Source organism: Haliotis rufescens, unplaced genomic scaffold (assembly GCF_023055435.1).
Source record: "Haliotis rufescens isolate VD_foot unplaced genomic scaffold, xgHalRufe1.0.p SCAF_18, whole genome shotgun sequence".
Taxonomy (NCBI): Eukaryota; Metazoa; Mollusca; class Gastropoda; order Lepetellida; family Haliotidae; genus Haliotis; species Haliotis rufescens.
This window is the reverse complement of record NW_025963868.1, coordinates 16704985-16724551: the sequence shown is the minus strand read 5'-3', so window position 1 is coordinate 16724551 and position 19567 is coordinate 16704985. Positions and strand designations below refer to the sequence as shown.

Below are 19567 nucleotides of genomic sequence, written 5' to 3'. Positions count from 1 at the left end.
CTTGGATCTATGATAAAGAGGACCATAATACTTGGATCTATGATAAAGAGTGACACAATACTTGGATCTATGATAAAGAGTGCCACAATACTTGGATCTATGATAAAGAGGGCCACAATATTTGGTTCTATGATAAAGAGAGACACAATACTTGGATCTATGATAAAGAGGGCTAATTACTTGGATCTATGATAAAGTGGACCACAATACTTGGATCTGTAATAAAGTGGACCACAATACTTGGATCTATGATTAAAAGGACCACATTACTTGGATCTATAATAAAGTGGGCTACAATACTTGGATCTATGATAAAGAGGGACACAATACTTGGATCTATGATTAAAAGGACCACAATACTTGGATCTATGATAAAGAAGGCCACAATACTTGGATCTATGATTAGAAGGACCACAATACTTGGATCTATAATAAAGTGGGCTACAATACTTGGATCTATAATAAAGTGGGCTACAATACTTGGATCTATGATAAAGTGGGCCACAATACTTGGATCTATGATAAAGAGGGACACAATAGTTGGATCTATGATTAAAAGGACCACAATATTTGGATCTATAATAAAGTGGGCTACAATATTTGGATCTATAATAAAGTGGGCCTAAATAACTGCATGTGAAACAAAGTTGACCACAATTCCGGATTCTGTGGACAACGATCTTGGACTATATAATAAAGTGGACCACAATTCAGGATTCTATGATAAAGTGGACCACAATCAAGGACTTTACAATAAAGTGGGCCCCAATCTAGGACTCTATGATAAAGTGGGCCCCAATCTAGGACTCTATGATAAAGTGGGCCCCAATCAAGGGCTCTATGATAAAGTGGGCCCCAATCAAGGACTCTATGATAAAGTGGGCCCCAATCTAGGACTCTATGATAAAGTGGGCCCCAATCAAGGGCTCTATGATACAGTGGGCCCCAATCAAGGACTCTATGATAAAGTGGGCCCCAATCTAGGACTCTATGATAAAGTGGGCCCCAATCAAGGACTCTATGATACAGTGGGCCCAAATCAAGGACTCTATGATACAGTGGGCCCCAATCAAGGACTCTATGATAAAGTGGGCCCCAATCAAGGACTCTATGATAAAGTGGGCCCCAATCAAGGACTCTATGATAAAGTGGGCATCAGTTAATGAAAGTATAAGGTAAACACAATGCATGGATGTACACTTGAACTGAAGAAAACTTTAATCAAATGTCATCAAACTCTTTTATATGGCACATGTTTCTTCTTAACCCTGCTACACATGGACTTCTGCAAGGCATATGCAGCACTTCATCTGCACTGAGCCACCGCTGTCATACAGCGGTAATACTGCTGTGTGCGGCAATACACAACAAACAAGCAACACATCTGCACTGTTTTCCTGATTCTCGGAGAACTTACACTGCACATCCAGTGTCGCAAAAGTTGAAAAGGGTGACACCATAGCCTCATTTTCAGCTCTGCACTCTATCCGTCTGCCTTCATCATCCTTGGTAGCATTGATGGTGATAATTCCTACAGAATCTACCCGCTTATCATTTACTTTTGGAATGCTTCTGGAATAGATCATCTCCGTCAAACGCTGCCCATCCATGTGCCAGGTGATGGTTGCAGAAGGTTTGCCGTTGTTGGCACGACATGAGATATTGGCCAGGCGCCCAACGACCACTGCAACCCTCAACCCATTCTCTATCTGGGGCCTGTCAGGAGGTACTGTTGTAATCAGAGAGAACTTGTGATCAAGCAGAAAAGAACAGTCTACATCTATGGTCAATCATTCATGCATTTAGTCTGACTGGTCATTAGAGAACTTGTGATCAGGCAGAATGCCCCAAGTAGTCACTGATTCAATGGATGTTACAAGTGGAAGATTCACCAGTCAGTCTATAGGTGTTTGTGTAGCTGATTCAATACATGTTACAAGTGGAAGATTCACCAGTCAGTCTATAGGTGTTTGTGTAGCTGATTCAATACATGTTACAAGTGGAAGATTCACCAGTCAGTCTATAGGTGTTTGTGTAGCTGATTCAATACATGTTACAAGTGGAAGATTCACCAGTCATTCTATAGGTGTTTGTGTAGTTGTCAATACATGTTACAAGTGGAAGATTCACCAGTCAGTCTGTAGGTGTTTGTGTAGCTGATTCAATACATGTTACAAGTGGAAGATTCACCAGTCAGTCTATAGGTGTTTGTGTAGTTGATTCAATACATGTTACAAGTGGAAGATTCACCAGTCAGTCTATAGGTGTTTGTGTAGTTGATTCAATACATGTTACAAGTGGAAGATTCACCAGTCAGTCTATAGGTGTTTGTGTAGCTGATTCAATACATGTTACAAGTGGAAGATTCACCAGTCAGTCTATAGGTGTTTGTGTAGTTGATTCAATACATGTTACAAGTGGAAGATTCACCAGTCATTCTATAGGTGTTTGTGTAGCTGATTCAATACATGTTACAAGTGGAAGATTCACCAGTCAGTCTATAGGTGTTTGTGTAGCTGATTCAATACATGTTACAAGTGGAAGATTCCCCAGTCAGTCTATAGGTGTTTGTGTAGTTGATTCAATACATGTTACAAGTGGAAGATTCACCAGTCATTCTATAGGTGTTTGTGTAGCTGATTCAATACATGTTACAAGTGGAAGATTCACCAGTCATTCTATAGGTGTTTGTGTAGTTGATTTAATACATGTTACAAGTGGAAGATTCACCAGTCAGTCTGTAGGTGTTTGTGTAGCTGATTCAATACATGTTACAAGTGGAAGATTCACCAGTCATTCTATAGGTGTTTGTGTAGTTGATTCAATACATGTTACAAGTGGAAGATTCCCCAGTCAGCCTATAGGTGTTTGTGTAGTTGATTCAATACATGTTACAAGTGGAAGATTCACCAGTCAGTCTATAGGTGTTTGTGTAGTTGATTCAATACATGTTACAAGTGGAAGATTCACCAGTCAGCCTATAGGTGTTTGTGTAGCTGATTCAATACATGTTACAAGTGGAAGATTCACCAGTCAGCCTAGAGGTGTTTGTGTAGTTGATTCAATACATGTTACAAGTGGAAGATTCCCCAGTCAGCCTATAGGTGTTTGTGTAGCTGATTCAATACATGTTACAAGTGGAAGATTCACCAGTCAGTCTATAGGTGTTTGTGTAGTTGATTCAATACATGTTACAAGTGGAAGATTCACCAGTCAGTCTATAGGTGTTTGTGTAGTTGATTCAATACATGTTACAAGTGGAAGATTCACCAGTCAGTCTATAGGTGTTTGTGTAGCTGATTCAATACATGTTACAAGTGGAAGATTCACCAGTCAGTCTGTAGGTGTTTGTGTAGCTGATTCAATACATGTTACAAGTGGAAGATTCCCCAGTCAGTCTATAGGTGTTTGTGTAGTTGATTCAATACATGTTACAAGTGGAAGATTCACCAGTCAGTCTATAGGTGTTTGTGTAGTTGATTCAATACATGTTACAAGTGGAAGATTCACCGGTCAGTCTATAGGTGTTTGTGTAGTTGATTCAATACATGTTACAAGTGGAAGATTCACCAGTCAGTCTATAGGTGTTTGTGTAGTTGATTCAATACATGTTACAAGTGGAAGATTCACCAGTCAGTCTGTAGGTGTTTGTGTAGCTGATTCAATACATGTTACAAGTGGAAGATTCACCAGTCAGTCTATAGGTGTTTGTGTAGTTGTCAATACATGTTACAAGTGGAAGATTCACCAGTCAGTCTATAGGTGTTTGTGTAGCTGATTCAATACATGTTACAAGTGGAAGATTCACCAGTCATTCTATAGGTGTTTGTGTAGCTGATTCAATACATGTTACAAGTGGAAGATTCACCAGTCAGTCTATAGGTGTTTGTGTAGTTGATTCAATACATGTTACAAGTGGAAGATTCACCAGTCATTCTATAGGTGTTTGTGTAGCTGATTCAATACATGTTACAAGTGGAAGATTCACCAGTCAGTCTGTAGGTGTTTGTGTAGCTGATTCAATACATGTTACAAGTGGAAGATTCCCCAGTCAGTCTATAGGTGTTTGTGTAGTTGATTCAATACATGTTACAAGTGGAAGATTCACCAGTCAGTCTATAGGTGTTTGTGTAGTTGATTCAATACATGTTACAAGTGGAAGATTCACCGGTCAGTCTATAGGTGTTTGTGTAGTTGATTCAATACATGTTACAAGTGGAAGATTCACCGGTCAGTCTATAGGTGTTTGTGTAGTTGATTCAATACATGTTACAAGTGGAAGATTCACCAGTCAGTCTATAGGTGTTTGTGTAGTTGATTCAATACATGTTACAAGTGGAAGATTCACCAGTCAGTCTGTAGGTGTTTGTGTAGCTGATTCAATACATGTTACAAGTGGAAGATTCACCAGTCAGTCTATAGGTGTTTGTGTAGTTGTCAATACATGTTACAAGTGGAAGATTCACCAGTCAGTCTATAGGTGTTTGTGTAGCTGATTCAATACATGTTACAAGTGGAAGATTCCCCAGTCAGTCTATAGGTGTTTGTGTAGCTGATTCAATACATGTTACAAGTGGAAGATTCCACAGTCAGTCTATAGGTGTTTGTGTAGTTGATTCAATACATGTTACAAGTGGAAGATTCCCCAGTCAGTCTATAGGTGTTTGTGTAGCTGATTCAATACATGTTACAAGTGGAAGATTCCACAGTCAGTCTATAGGTGTTTGTGTAGCTGATTCAATACATGTTACAAGTGGAAGATTCACCAGTCAGTCTATAGGTGTTTGTGTAGTTGATTCAATACATGTTACAAGTGGAAGATTCCCCAGTCAGCCTATAGGCGTTTGATATAAATTACTGTGCAGGTTAGGATTTTAAAAAAAATTGTTTCATTGATATTATAGCTTTTACAGTTAAATAAATATTGCTTTAAATTCTCAAAGAAAAAGGTGTAACTCATTGGGAAAAAGGTGAAACATACACAACACGTTTAGTTTTGCTGTACGACTGCGTATCCCCTGGACATTCTCTGTGGCGCCGACTTGGCACTGGTACTCAGCATCATCCTCCAGGTGGACTTCCGTTATCTTCAGGTTGTGCTCACCTGCAGGTGAGATATCATGCATACTCACAATGTTGGGCATTAACAGTAGAAACACACATGATCTTCATCTAATAGTCCTCTACAGGAGACATTAAAACAATAATTGCTTTTTTTACATGCTTTTTGTGCTAAAATAGTAGTAGTTGCAATAGCCCATAAGTGTTGATAATACTCTTCATATATTTATCAAGTTGTACAAAACCTACTGATATGCCCGTGTCTCACATATTTGATCTCGATATCCCACTGCCCTTGTCTCACCTATTTGATCCCAATATCCCACTGCTAGTGTCTCACCTACTGATCCTGATATCCCACTGCTAGTGTCTCACCTATTTGATGCCGATATCCCACTGCTAGTGTCTCACCTATTTGATCCCGATATCCCACTGCTACTGTCTCACCTATTTGATCCCGATATCCCACTGCTAGTGTCTCACCTATTTGATCCCGATATCCCTAGTTGAGTGTCTCACCTATTTGATCCCGATATCCCACTGCTAATGTCTCACATATTTGGTCCTGATATCCCACTGCTAGTGTCTCACCTATTTGATCCCGATATCCCACTGCTAGTGTCTCACCTATTTGATCCCGATATACCACTACGAGTGTCTCACCTAACGATCCTGATATACCACTGCTAGTGTCTCACCTATTTGATCTCGATATCCCACTGCTAGTGTCTCACCTATTTGATCGCGATATCCCACTGCTAGTGTCTCACCTATTTGATGCCGATATCCCACTGCTAGTGTCTCACCTATTTGATCCCGATATCCCACTGCTAGTGTCTCACCTATTTGATCCCGATATCCCTAGTTGAGTGTCTCACCTATTTGATCCTGATATCCCACTGCTAATGTCTCACATATTTGGTCCTGATATCCCACTGCTAGTGTCTCACCTATTTGATCCCGATATCCCACTGCTAGTGTCTCACCTATTTGATCCCGATATACCACTACGAGTGTCTCACCTAACGATCCTGATATACCACTGCTAGTGTCTCACCTATTTGATCTCGATATCCCACTGCTAGTGTCTCACCTATTTGATCGCGATATCCCACTGCTAGTGTCTCACCTATTTGATGCCGATATCCCACTGCTAGTGTCTCACCTATTTGATCCCGATATCCCACTGCTAGTGTCTCACCTATTTGATCCCGATATCCCTAGTTGAGTGTCTCACCTATTTGATCCTGATATCCCACTGCTAATGTCTCACATATTTGGTCCTGATATCCCACTGCTAGTGTCTCACCTATTTGATCCCGATATCCCACTGCTAGTGTCTCACCTATTTGATCCCGATATACCACTACGAGTGTCTCACCTAACGATCCTGATATACCACTGCTAGTGTCTCACCTATTTGATCTCGATATCCCACTGCTAGTGTCTCACCTATTTGATCGCGATATCCCACTGCTAGTGTCTCACCTATTTGATCTCAATATCCCACTGCCAGTATCTCACCTATTTGATTTCAATATTCCAGTGTCTCACCTATTGGTCCTGATATCCCACGTGTGTATCACCGATTGATCCCGATATACCACTAAGAGTGTCTCACCTAACAATCCTGATATACCCCGGCTATTGTCTCACTTTTTGGTCCTGATATCCCACTGCTAGTGTGTCAACTATTGGTCCTGATATACCACTGCTAGTGTCTCACCTACTGATCCTGATATCCCACTATGAGTGTCTCACCTATTGATCATGATATACCACTGCGAGTGTCTCACCTTTTGGTCCTGATATACCACTGCTAGTGTCTCACCTATTGATCCTGATATCCCACAATGAGTGTCTCACCTATTGATCCTGATATACCACTACAAGTGTCTCACCTTTTGGTCCTGATATACCACTGCTAGTGTCTCACCTAATGATCCTGATATCCCACTACGAGTGTCTCACCTATTGATCCTGATATACCACTGCTAGTGTCTCACCTATTGATCCTGATATACCACTGCTAGTGTCTCACCTATTAATCCTGATATACCACTGCTAGTGTCTCACCTATTGATCCTGATATACCACTGCTAGTGTCTCACCTACTTATCCTGATATCCCACTGCAAGTGTCTAACCTATTGATCCTGATATCCCACTACGAGTGTCTCACCTATTGATCCTTATATACCACTACGAGTATCTTACCTTTTGGTCCTGATATACCACTGCTAGTGTCTTACCTATTTGATCCCGATATCCCACTGCTTGTGTCTCACCTATTGATCCTGATATACCACTTCTAGTGTGTCACCTACTTATCCTGATATCCCACTGCTAGTGTCACACCTATTTGATCCCAATATCCCACTGCTAGTGTCTCACCTATTTGATCCTGATATCTCACTGCTAGTGTCTCACCTATTTGATCCTGATATCCCACGGCTAGTGTCTCATCTATCTGATCCCGATATCCCACTGCTAGTGTCTCACCTATTGGTCCTGATATACCACTGCTTCTGTCTCACCTATTGATCCTGATATACCACTATGAGTGTCTCACCTATTGGTCCTGATATACCACTGCTAGTGTCTCACCTATTGATCATGAAGTCCCACTGGTAATGTTTCCTCTATTGCCCTGTTTGCTTGTTTAACTATTTTTGTTAGTGATTGGCTTACCAATAGTCTCCGACCCCACTGGTGTTTGTCCGCCAATCATCTGATACCGAGGGAATCCTGGTAGATTTCTCTCCATCCCGAGAGCAAAGCTGTCCCTTGTCCACTGAAGGCCACCCACCATGTTGGCCACTTTACACTTCAGTATTGCCGTGCTTCCTTCAATCGCACTCGTGTCTTGGGGTTCAATGATAAACCTCTGTTGGGCCATCACCCCTGAAAGTAGATGGGGACAACTATACAAAGTGTTGATGTCTTGCATGCTCTCAATTGACCATCACACCTATGTGATTAACAGTTTATCAAATTTGGTGAAAGCAGTGTTGTGAAATTGTGATGTGATGAAACGAAAGCCATGTCTGATTCCAATCAGACAGTTGATCTGCACATTACATGCACAAAGCACCTACTTGGCTCCCCAAAAACAATAAACATGCATCTAGCATGCATCAGATCCTAGATATTACCTCACAAATACAAATGTTCTGAAATCAACAAAGTATAGAACAGTTCATGTGAGATATTCTGGTCATGAATGTGAAATGTAGGTGTGGTCATATGATACAATACAAACTGATGACATAATCTCACACTGTTCACCTCAGAATTTACTCTGCTGCTGATAAAACTTGTATCTTATTTCCCCCAGTAATGAGCAAAGCCCATCCAGTTGGCAGAGCTGAGAATGTAGCCTCCTTGTTTACACAGTAAGCAAAGTCCCAGAAGATCCATCATCTCAAGGGACCAATTACCTCTGTGCCAGTGACATAATGAATGATTGTCAGATAGTGACAGTGCCACATCTATGTGGCTTAGGCAGCATCCAGTGTTATGACACAACACTTTCTTCCCTGCAGGACAATGTGTAACACCTCCCATTTAATACAGCAGCCTACAGTGTACACCCCCCCTTCAATACACTAGGCTGCAGTGTACACCTCCCCTTCAATACAGCAGCCTACAGTGTACACCTCCCCTTCAATACAGTAGCCTACAGTGTACACCTCCCCTTCAATACAGTAGGCTGCAGTGTACACCTCCCCTTCAATACACTAGGCTGAAGTGTACACCTCCCCTTCAATACAGCAGCCTACAGTGTACACCTCCCCTTCAATACAGTAGCCTACAGTGTACACCTCCCCTTCAATACAGTAGGCTGCAGTGTACACCTCCCCTTCAATACACTAGGCTGAAGTGTACACCTCCCCTTCAATACAGTAGGCTGCAGTGTACACCTCCCCTTCAATACACTAGGCTGAAGTGTACACCTCCCCTTCAATACAGTAGCCTACAGTGTACACCTCCCCTTCAATACAGCAGCCTACAGTGTACACCTCCCCTTCAATACAGTAGGCTGCAGTGTACACCTCCCCTTCAATACACTAGGCTGAAGTGTACACCTCCCCTTCAATACAGTAGGCTGCAGTGTACACCTCCCCTTCAATACAGCAGCCTACAGTGTACACCTCCCCTTCAATACAGTAGCCTACAGTGTACACCTCCCCTTCAATACAGTAGGCTGCAGTGTATACCTCCCCTTTAATACAGCAGCCTACAGTGTACACCTCCCCTTTAATACAGCAGCCTACAGTGTACACCTCCCCTTCAATACAGCAGCCTACAGTGTACACCTCCCCTTCAATACAGCAGCCTACAGTGTACACCTCCCCTTCAATACAGCAGCCTACAGTGTACACCTCCCCTTCAATACAGCAGCCTACAGTGTACACCTCCCCTTCAATATAGCAGCCTACAGTGTACACCTCCCCTTCAATACAGCAGCCTACAGTGTACACCTCCCCTTCAATACAGCAGCCTACAGTGTACACCTCCCCTTCAATATAGCAGCCTACAGTGTACACCTCCCCTTCAATACAGTAGCCTACAGTGTACACCTCCCCTTCAATATAGCAGCCTACAGTGTACACCTCCCCTTCAATACAGCAGCCTACAGTGTACACCTCCCCTTGAATACAGTAGGCTGAAGTGTACACCTCCCCTTCAATACAATATGCTACGTATTCACCTCCCCTTCAATACAATAGGCTGCAGTGTACACCTCCCCTTCAATACAGCAACCTACAGTGTACACCTCCCCTTCAATACAGCAGCCTACAGTGTACACCTCCCCTTCAATACACTAGGCTGAAGTGTACACCTCCCCTTCAATACACTAGGCTGCAGTGTACACCTCCCCTTCAATACACTAGGCTGCAGTGTACACCTCCCCTTCAATACACTAGGCTGAAGTGTACACCTCCCCTTCAATACAGTAGGCTGCAGTGTACACCTCCCCTTCAATACACTAGGCTGCAGTGTACACCTCCCCTTCAATACAGTAGGCTGAAGTGTACACCTCCCCTTCAATACAGCAGCCTACAGTGTACACCTCCCCTTCAATACAGTAGCCTGAAGTGTACACCCCCCCTTCAATACAGTTGGCTGAAGTGTACACCTCCCCTTCAATCCAATAGGCTGCAGTATTCACCTCCCCTTCAATACAGCAGCCTACAGTGTACACCTCCCCTTCAATACAGTAGGCTGAAGTGTACACCTCCCCTTCAATACAGTAGGCTGAAGTGTACACCTCCCCTTCAATACACTAGGCTGCAGTGTACACCTCCCCTTCAATACACTAGGCTGCAGTGTACACCTCCCCTTCAATACAGTAGGCTGCAGTGTACACCTCCCCTTCAATACAGTAGGCTGCAGTGTACACCTCCCCTTCAATACATTAGGCTGAGTGTACACCTCCCCTTCAATACAGTAGGCTGCAGTGTACACCTCCCCTTCAATACATTAGGCTGAGTGTACACCTCCCCTTCAATACAGTAGGCTGCAGTGTACACCTCCCCTTCAATACAGCAGCCTACAGTGTACACCTCCCCTTCAATACAGCAGCCTACAGTGTACACCTCCCCTTCAATACAGTAGGCTGAAGTGTACACCTCCCCTTGAATACAGTAGGCTGAAGTGTACACCTCCCCTTGAATACAGTAGGCTGCAGTGTACACCTCCCCTTCAATACAGTAGGCTGCAGTGTACACCTCCCCTTCAATACAGCAGCCTACAGTGTACACCTCCCCTTCAATACACTAGGCTGCAGTGTACACCTCCCCTTCAATACACTAGGCTGCAGTGTACACCTCCCCTTCAATACACTAGGCTGCAGTGCACACCTCCCCTTCAATAGAGTAGGCTGCAGTGTACACCTCCCCTTCAATACAGTAGGCTGAAGTGTACACCTCCCCTTCAATACAGTAGGCTGAAGTGTACACCTCCCCTTCAATACAGTTGGCTGAAGTGTACTAGTGGAGCTCTTACCACATCAACTCTCTCACATACATCATACAATTTTACCTTCTCTGAGAGGTTGCAAGATATTCCTTCACCACCATTCCTTAAAATGGATTAGTTAAATATATAACATTTTATATTCCTCCATTGTCAAATAGTTCCACAACTTCATCATGCTTGTTCCAGCAATGAAACATGATGGGCTGGTTGAAGGCATAGCCTCAGACTCCATGGTTGTCTACAAGCTTCTACATGTTTACATTTCACAATTCTCTGCTCCATCTGATGTTATTTCAAATACTGCCTGCATCCACTACTGAGTACGCCTGGCACTGGTGTAATGTTTATATACCAGCACCAAGCCGCTGCCGGGCAGCCCAACATCTGTAAGTCTCGGACTAGACTGCCATCAATGCATACAGGATCAGACAGAGTAATTGGAAAATGACACAAAACAGTAGTCATTTTCTCATCAAATATGTTCATCACAAGAACAGGGCATTCCTGGTCAGGCCCAAATGTCAGAGGGGAGATAATCGGTGCTGCTCTTCATGACAAACTGAGCAGAGACAAGTGAGAGCACCCTGATTGGAAATCAATGAGAATTATTGTAGAAAACTCTTTTATCAGAATCAGAGTCCACAGGAAGTGACAAGGACCGACTTGGCTCCTTCCACCTGCAATGCCAGCTACATTACATACGAGGCCTACCAAGCAGGGGCCACCGAGGGCCTTCCTTCACTCACAGCCAATGGTCTAGTCTACTTTCCACCAGTGTTTCAGCATTTATTTTCAATCTTGTCTTAAAGTCTTACCACAAGTGATACAAGGAAAATGGGAAAAAGTTAATGGATTGATTCTATACTTGCAATTCACTAGAATAGATTACAACAAATAAATGGAGTTTTCTTCTGCTGGCGCCTGTTAAATCATTTGTGCTGAGCTAAGTATAGAAGAAACTAATCAAGGACATGGGGAAAGTAAGATCAACTCCTCATGTGTGAGAACTTAATCAAATTTTGCCTGCTTGCATAATCAATATTTTCCATGTAAGTTTATACGTACAATATAAATGTGAGAATTCCAATACTTCAAATACCCTGCTTGCACAAACTGAATTTCAAATACCGATTGATCACCAGATTAACTTGCTTGCCTTGTCACAGTGTTGCATAATGAGGAACGTAACACTACCCTGCACTGACATCTGCCGACATCTGCCAACATGCCCTGACATCCGCCAACATGCCCTGACATCCTCCAACATGACCTGACATCTGCCAACATGACCTGACATCCGCCAATATACCCTGACATCTGCCAACATGACCTGACATCTGCCAACATGACCTGACATCTGCCAACATGACCTGACATCTGCCAACATGCCCTGACATCTGTCCACATGCCTTGACATCCACCAACATGACCTGACATCTGCCAACATGACCTGACATCTGCTAACATGACCTGACATCTGCCAACATACCCTGACATCCGCCAACATGACCTGACATCCACCAACATGACCTGACATCTGCCAACATGACCTGACATCCGCCAACATACCCTGACATCCGCCAACATGACCTGACATCCGCCAACATTCCCTGACATCCACCAACATACCCTGACATCCGCCAACATGACCTGACATCTGCCAACATACCCTGACATCTGCCAACATGCCCTGACATCTGCCAACATGACCTGACATCCACCAACATACCCTGACATCTGCCAACATACCCTGACATCCGCCAACATACCCTGACATCCGCCAACATGACCTGACATCCGCCAACATGACCTGACATCTGCCAACATGACCTGACATCCACCAACATGACCTGACATCTGCTAACATGACCTGACATCCGCCAACATGACCTGACATCTGCCAACATGCCCTGACATCCGACAACATGACCTGACATCTGCCAACATGACCTGACATCTGTCAACATGCCCTGTCATCTGCCAACATGCCCTGACATCTGCCAACATGACCTGAAATTAGCCATCATGCCCTGTCATCTGCCAACATGCCCTGTCATCTGCCAACATGACCTGACATCTGTCAACATGACCTGACATCTGTCAACATGCCCTGTCATCTGCCAACATGACCTGACATCTGCCAACATGCCCTGACATCTGCCAACATGCCCTGACATCTGCCAACATGCCCTGACATCTGCCAAAATGACCTGACATCTGCCAACATGACCTGACATCTGCCAACATGCCAAGTCATCTGCCAACATGACCTGACATCTGCCAACATGCCCTGACATCTGCCAACATGACCTGACATCTGCCAACATGACCTGACATCTGCCAACATGCCCTGACATCTGCCAACATGACCTGACATCTGCCAACATGACCTGACATCTGCCAACATGCCCTGACATCTGCCAACATGCCCTGATGGTGATGATCATTGTTTACTGTTCAGCCCTGATTCCCCCATTGTTGGCTGCTGCAGATATAACATCACTCACTCACTCACACAGTTTGCTTGTTTGTTTGTTGCTTAACGCCATACTCAGCAATATTTCAGCTATTTGACGGCAGTTTGTAAATAATCGAGTCTATACCAGACAATCAAGTGATTGACATCATGAGCATCGATCCACGCAATTAGGATACGATGATATGCCTCAACCAAATCAGCGAGCCTGACCACCCGATCCCGTTAGTCGCCTCTTACGACAAGCATAGTCGCCTTATACAGCAAGCATGGGTTGCTGAAGACCTATGCTACCCCACTCACACAGAGCTGTCAGCTGCAATGTGCTGCTGCCAGCAATATTACAGATTCAGGGTGTGTAACATGACAACATGTTGCCAACAACAAATAACAGATTCAGGATATTTGCACAAATTTGAAATACATTTACAAGAGTTATACAACTGGATGAGCAAAGAGTCTGAAATAATGATGTTATCATGATCTATCCCAAATTTACATTCAGCACATGTAATCCTGCTTCTGACAAATGTTAACAGTCTGTTCTGAAAGCTGTTAACACGTTCTCATTTCCATCTTGACAAGATAATTCAGGTGAGAGAAATATTTTCTATAAGTGATCCTACACATACCACTTTCAGCCAACTGTCTCTAATATTCCAACAAAATCAGAATGCTTGGCTTCATATAGTACTGACAACATGTATATATTATTTTTTCTGAAACTTCATTTACCCTCTGGCTGACACAAATCAATTTCCTCACTTTGATATCATTATACTTCATTTTATTGATGAATCTAAGAGTGTATACATTTTACATGGATTAACCCACATTGGACATGTAAGAAGTTGAAATGTGGAGGAGGCCTACCTGTTTCTGATCCACTGCACACTTTGTCAGACGTATACATATTACCAAAATATTCTCCAGTCAAGCTAAATTTATGTACTTCATTTTCAAAGAGCAACACCATGTTCTTGTGGTCCTCAATGGATGGGACTGTCACATGAAAATGTGAATTATTTCACAAAGTGGCTTCCAACGGCCATAATCATGTGATAAAATAATTAAGTATTGATTTGGGCCTCCACTTGTTCAATTTACGCCAGTCACATCCCAAAGATGGATAAAAATATCAATTAATAGCCTTCTCTGTTCTAGACACCCCAATTAATGTAGCCATAAATTTCCCCAAACAGGACATTCTGACATAGGAGGGGGACTGATTGAATGCGCCAGGGCAAAAACTGGCATAAAACTTTGAAAGGGGTCATAGTTTTGGGATGGGGTTATCTTGTCTTGGTAATACGTACCACCTCTTGCAGCATGCAGGGTTCATTATAGAGACAATCACCTATTTCTTGTCTAATTCCATTGTGTATTAGTTAGGGCTGATGGTTTATCTGTGGTATTAGCCATACACCAGATGTTTTAATCAACACTAGCTGTGGAATTAATGGGCTCTCTATCAGGCAGCACTTCCTACATCCCGGCCCAGCCTTCTGGCCACTGCATTTCCCTCAGCAGGAATACAGCTAAAATCAAAATCTCATCACTAATTAAACCTACACTTGTAATAGGAATAAGTTTCATTCATTTCTTAAAAACAGGACAGGAAACATAAACTCTTTTTTTTCAGTTGGCTTAGAAAGTGCCAATATATATATGATCCTACATATTGTACTGAGCTTGATAACCTTAATAGTGAAGAAAGTGATGTGCAGTTCTGCCTTGCAGTGGCTCCAGTCATGGCAGCCTTCATGCATGTATATTTAAATGCATGGTCAGTATTGCAAATAAACTTTTCTTATTTCAGAAAGACTGGTTTCTTTTGTTTTGTCCATCTTTACCCTCATGTCCCTCAAGCCAAGTACTCCCCTACAATGGGAGAAAGCCACCATCAGCTTCAGCTCCCCACATAAAACCTGCACAACAAAAAACAGCATGTGGTTTGTATTCCAGCGATTATCTTCTCTGTTTTCCCAATAACATGATGGCTTAATGGTACACAGTAGATTAGAGATGGATGGAAGGACTTAAACACTGTTATAATCAATACCTCATGCTGGTCGTCAACAGTTTTTGTCAAAGAAGGGGAAAACATTCAATTTTATCAAATACCTAAGCAATTACCTCTTGGGATTTGCAAGCATACCTGTCCAATATTGCTACATGATTATCAGGTCAATATGGGAATACAGCCAGTGACTGGTGTGATTGCCAGAATCCACTAGCCATGATGAATTAGATGTGAAAATGCAATGCCACAGTATACCTGTAGTGTTATATTCCCAACAGTGACTGTGAGTATATCTAGTAATGGGGAACTAGGCTGGCCTATATTGCCACACACATTCCATCCTTAAAGATGTCTAACTTCACACATAAGTTTTACACAAATAAATAAGGTAGTAAGGCATCTGTAATTTTTGGTAAGTGTCTATTTTGCTACGCCACTAGGAGGCTAACATTTCAGCTAGGGGGGACTACCCTGTCCTACATTTGTGGCACATCAGCTCCAGGGAGGGATCACATAGCGAGTACTTGGCTGTTCAACCCTGACTGAACAAATTCAACTTGAATTCCCACAGAATAAGTCCTGTGCCTGTATCTGAAGCTGGCTACTGCCCAGCTTCCACCATGGGTTCTCCCTATTCCCTTCTGCCCAGCTTCCACCGTGGGTTCTCCCTATTCCCTTCTGCCCAGCTTCCACCGTGGGTTCTCCCTATTCCCTTCTGCCCAGCTTCCACCGTGGGTTCTCCCTATTCCCTTCTGCCCAGCTTCCACCGTGGGTTCTCCCTATTCCCTTCTGCCCAGCTTCCACCGTGGGTTCTCCCTATTCCCCTTCTGCCCAGCTTCCACCGTGGGTTCTCCCTATTCCCTTCTGCCCAGCTTCCACCATGGGTTCTCCCTATTCCCTTCTGCCCAGCTTCCACCGTGGGTTCTCCCTATTCCCTTCTGCCCAGCTTCCACCGTGGGTTCTCCCTATTCCCTTCTGCCCAGCACTTACTGTAATGCTGTGGCCCTAAATAAAGCAGTTCTAGATATTCCAGAATCTTCTATCTAAATGAGGCTCCTTTTCAATTTAAATATAGATGCTTGTTTCTGTCAAATTAATATATTTTCAGGGACTAAGCATAAGTCTAACTTAGTTCCTACTGGTACAGTTGGTGAGTGGCATCAAGCATTTGGTTCCTACAGATTCAGTGTCTGTAGTTGTACACAGCCATTGGTCGGCATGTATATATAGTGTCTGTAGTTACACACAGCCATTGGTCGGCATGTATATAAAGTGTCTGTAGTTACACACAGCCATTGGTCGGCATGTATATAAAGTGTCTGTAGTTACACACAGCCATTGGTCGGCACGTATATAAAGTGTCTGTAGTTACACACAGCCATTGGTCGGCACGTATATAAAGTGTCTGTAGTTGCACACAGCCATTGGTCGGCATGTATATATAGTGTCTGTAGTTACACACAGCCATTGGTCGGCATGTATATATAGTGTCTGTAGTTACACACAGCCATTGGTCGGCATGTATATATAGTGTCTGTAGTTGCACACAGCCATTGGTCGGCATGTATATATAGTGTCTGTAGTTACACACAGCCATTGGTCGGCATGTATATATAGTGTCTGTAGTTGCACACAGCCATTGGTCGGCACGTATATATAGTGTCTGTAGTTACACACAGCCATTGGTCGGCATGTATAATTAGTGTCTGTAGTTGTACACAGCCATTGGTCGGCATGTATATATAGTGTCTGTAGTTACACACAGCCATTGGTCGGCATGTATATATAGTGTCTGTAGTTACACACAGCCATTGGTCGGCATGTATATAAAGTGTCTGTAGTTACACACAGCCATTGGTCGGCATGTATATATAGTGTCTGTAGTTACACACAGCCATTGGTCGGCATGTATAATTAGTGTCTGTAGTTGTACACAGCCATTGGTCGGCATGTATATATAGTGTCTGTAGTTACACACAGCCATTGGTCGGCATGTATATACAGTGTCTGTAGTTGTACACAGCCATTGGTCGGCATGTATATATAGTGTCTGTAGTTACACACAGCCATTGGTCGGCATGTATATAAAGTGTCTGTAGTTACACACAGCCATTGGTTGGCACGTATATAAAGTGTCTGTAGTTACACACAGCCATTGGTTGGCACGTATATAAAGTGTCTGTAGTTACACACAGCCATTGGTCGGCATGTATAATTAGTGTCTGTAGTTGTACACAGCCATTGGTCGGCATGTATATATAGTGTCTGTAGTTACACACAGCCATTGGTCGGCATGTATATATAGTGTCTGTAGTTGCACACAGCCATTGGTCGGCATGTATATATAGTGTCTGTAGTTACACACAGCCATTGGTCGGCATGTATATATAGTGTCTGTAGTTGCACACAGCCATTGGTCGGCATGTATATAAAGTGTCTGTAGTTGCACACAGCCATTGGTCGGCATGTATATACAGTGTCTGTAGTTGCACACAGCCATTGGTCGGCACGTATATAAAGTGTCTGTGGTTACACACAGCCATTTGTTCGGGACGTATATACAGTGTCTGTAGTTGCAAACAGCCATTTGTTCGGGACGTATATAAAGTGTGTTTGGCTACACACAGCCATGTTCGGGACGTATATATAGTGTCTGTAGTTGCACACAGCCATTCGTTCGGGACGTATATTAAGTGTCTGTAGTTACACACAGCCATTGGTCGGCACGTATATAAAGTGTCTGTAGTAACACACAGCCATTGGTCGGCATGTATATATAGTGTCTGTAGTTGTACACAGCCATTGGTCGGCATGTATATACAGTGTCTGTAGTTGCACACAGCCATTGGTCTGCACGTATATATAGTGTCTGTAGTTACACACAGCCATTGGTCGGCACGTATATAAAGTGTCTGTAGTTGCACACAGCCATTGGTCGGCATGTATATATAGTGTCTGTAGTTACACACAGCCATTGGTCGGCACGTATATAAAGTGTCTGTAGTTGCACACAGCCATTGGTCGGCATGTATATTAAGTGTCTGTAGTTACACACAGCCATTGGTCGGCATGTATATATAGTGTCTGTAGTTACACACAGCCATTGGTCGGCACGTATATAGAGTGTCTGTAGTTACACACAGCCATTGGTCGGCATGTATAATTAGTGTCTGTAGTTGTACACAGCCATTGGTCGGCATGTATATATAGTGTCTGTAGTTACACACAGCCATTGGTCGGCATGTATATATAGTGTCTGTAGTTGCACACAGCCATTGGTCGGCATGTATATAAAGTGTCTGTAGTTACACACAGCCATTGGTCGGCATGTATATATAGTGTCTGTAATTACACACAGCCATTGGTCGGCATGTATATATAGTGTCTGTAGTTACACACAGCCATTGGTCGGCATGTATATAAAGTGTCTCTAGTTGCACACAGCCATTGGTCGGCACGTATATAAAGTGTCTGTGGTTACACACAGCCATTTGTTCGGGACGTATATAAAGTGTCTGTAGTTGCAAACAGCCATTTGTTCGGGACGTATATAAAGTGTGTTTGGCTACACACAGCCATTTGTTCAGGACGTATATATAGTGTCTGTAGTTGCACACAGCCATTCGTTCGGGACGTATATTAAGTGTCTGTAGTTACACACAGCCATTGGTCGGCACGTATATAAAGTGTCTGTAGTAACACACAGCCATTGGTCGGCATGTATATATAGTGTCTGTAGTTACACACAGCCATTGGTCGGCATGTATATAAAGTGTCTGTAGTTGCACACAGCCATTGGTCGGCACGTATATAAAGTGTCTGTGGTTACACACAGCCATTTGTTCGGGACGTATATACAGTGTCTGTAGTTGCAAACAGCCATTTGTTCGGGACGTATATAAAGTGTGTTTGGCAACACACAGCCATTTGTTCGGGACGTATATATAGTGTCTGTAGTTGCACACAGCCATTCGTTCGGGACGTATATTAAGTGTCTGTAGTTACACACAGCCATTGGTCGGC

The 19567-nt window shown here is 43.2% G+C and overlaps 1 protein-coding gene across 12 annotated transcripts in view; it reads right to left on the bottom strand.

Annotated features, from left to right (window-relative positions):
* LOC124118894 (kin of IRRE-like protein 1) overlaps positions 1-19567 on the bottom strand; it is a 410728-nt gene that overhangs the window by 30677 nt on the left and 360484 nt on the right. For all 12 annotated transcript variants that reach the window (XR_007221847.1, XR_007221848.1, XR_007221846.1 and 9 more), the window contains 3 exons: positions 7752-7964; positions 4982-5104; positions 1418-1729 (listed from right to left, as the gene is read on the bottom strand). Coding sequence is in view for 9 of the 12 variants with exons in the window: in XM_048398300.1 (XP_048254257.1) it covers positions 1418-1729; positions 4982-5104; positions 7752-7964 (648 nt within the window). In the remaining 3 variants the exon portion in view is untranslated. The remainder of the gene's footprint in view (positions 1-1417; positions 1730-4981; positions 5105-7751; positions 7965-19567) is intronic.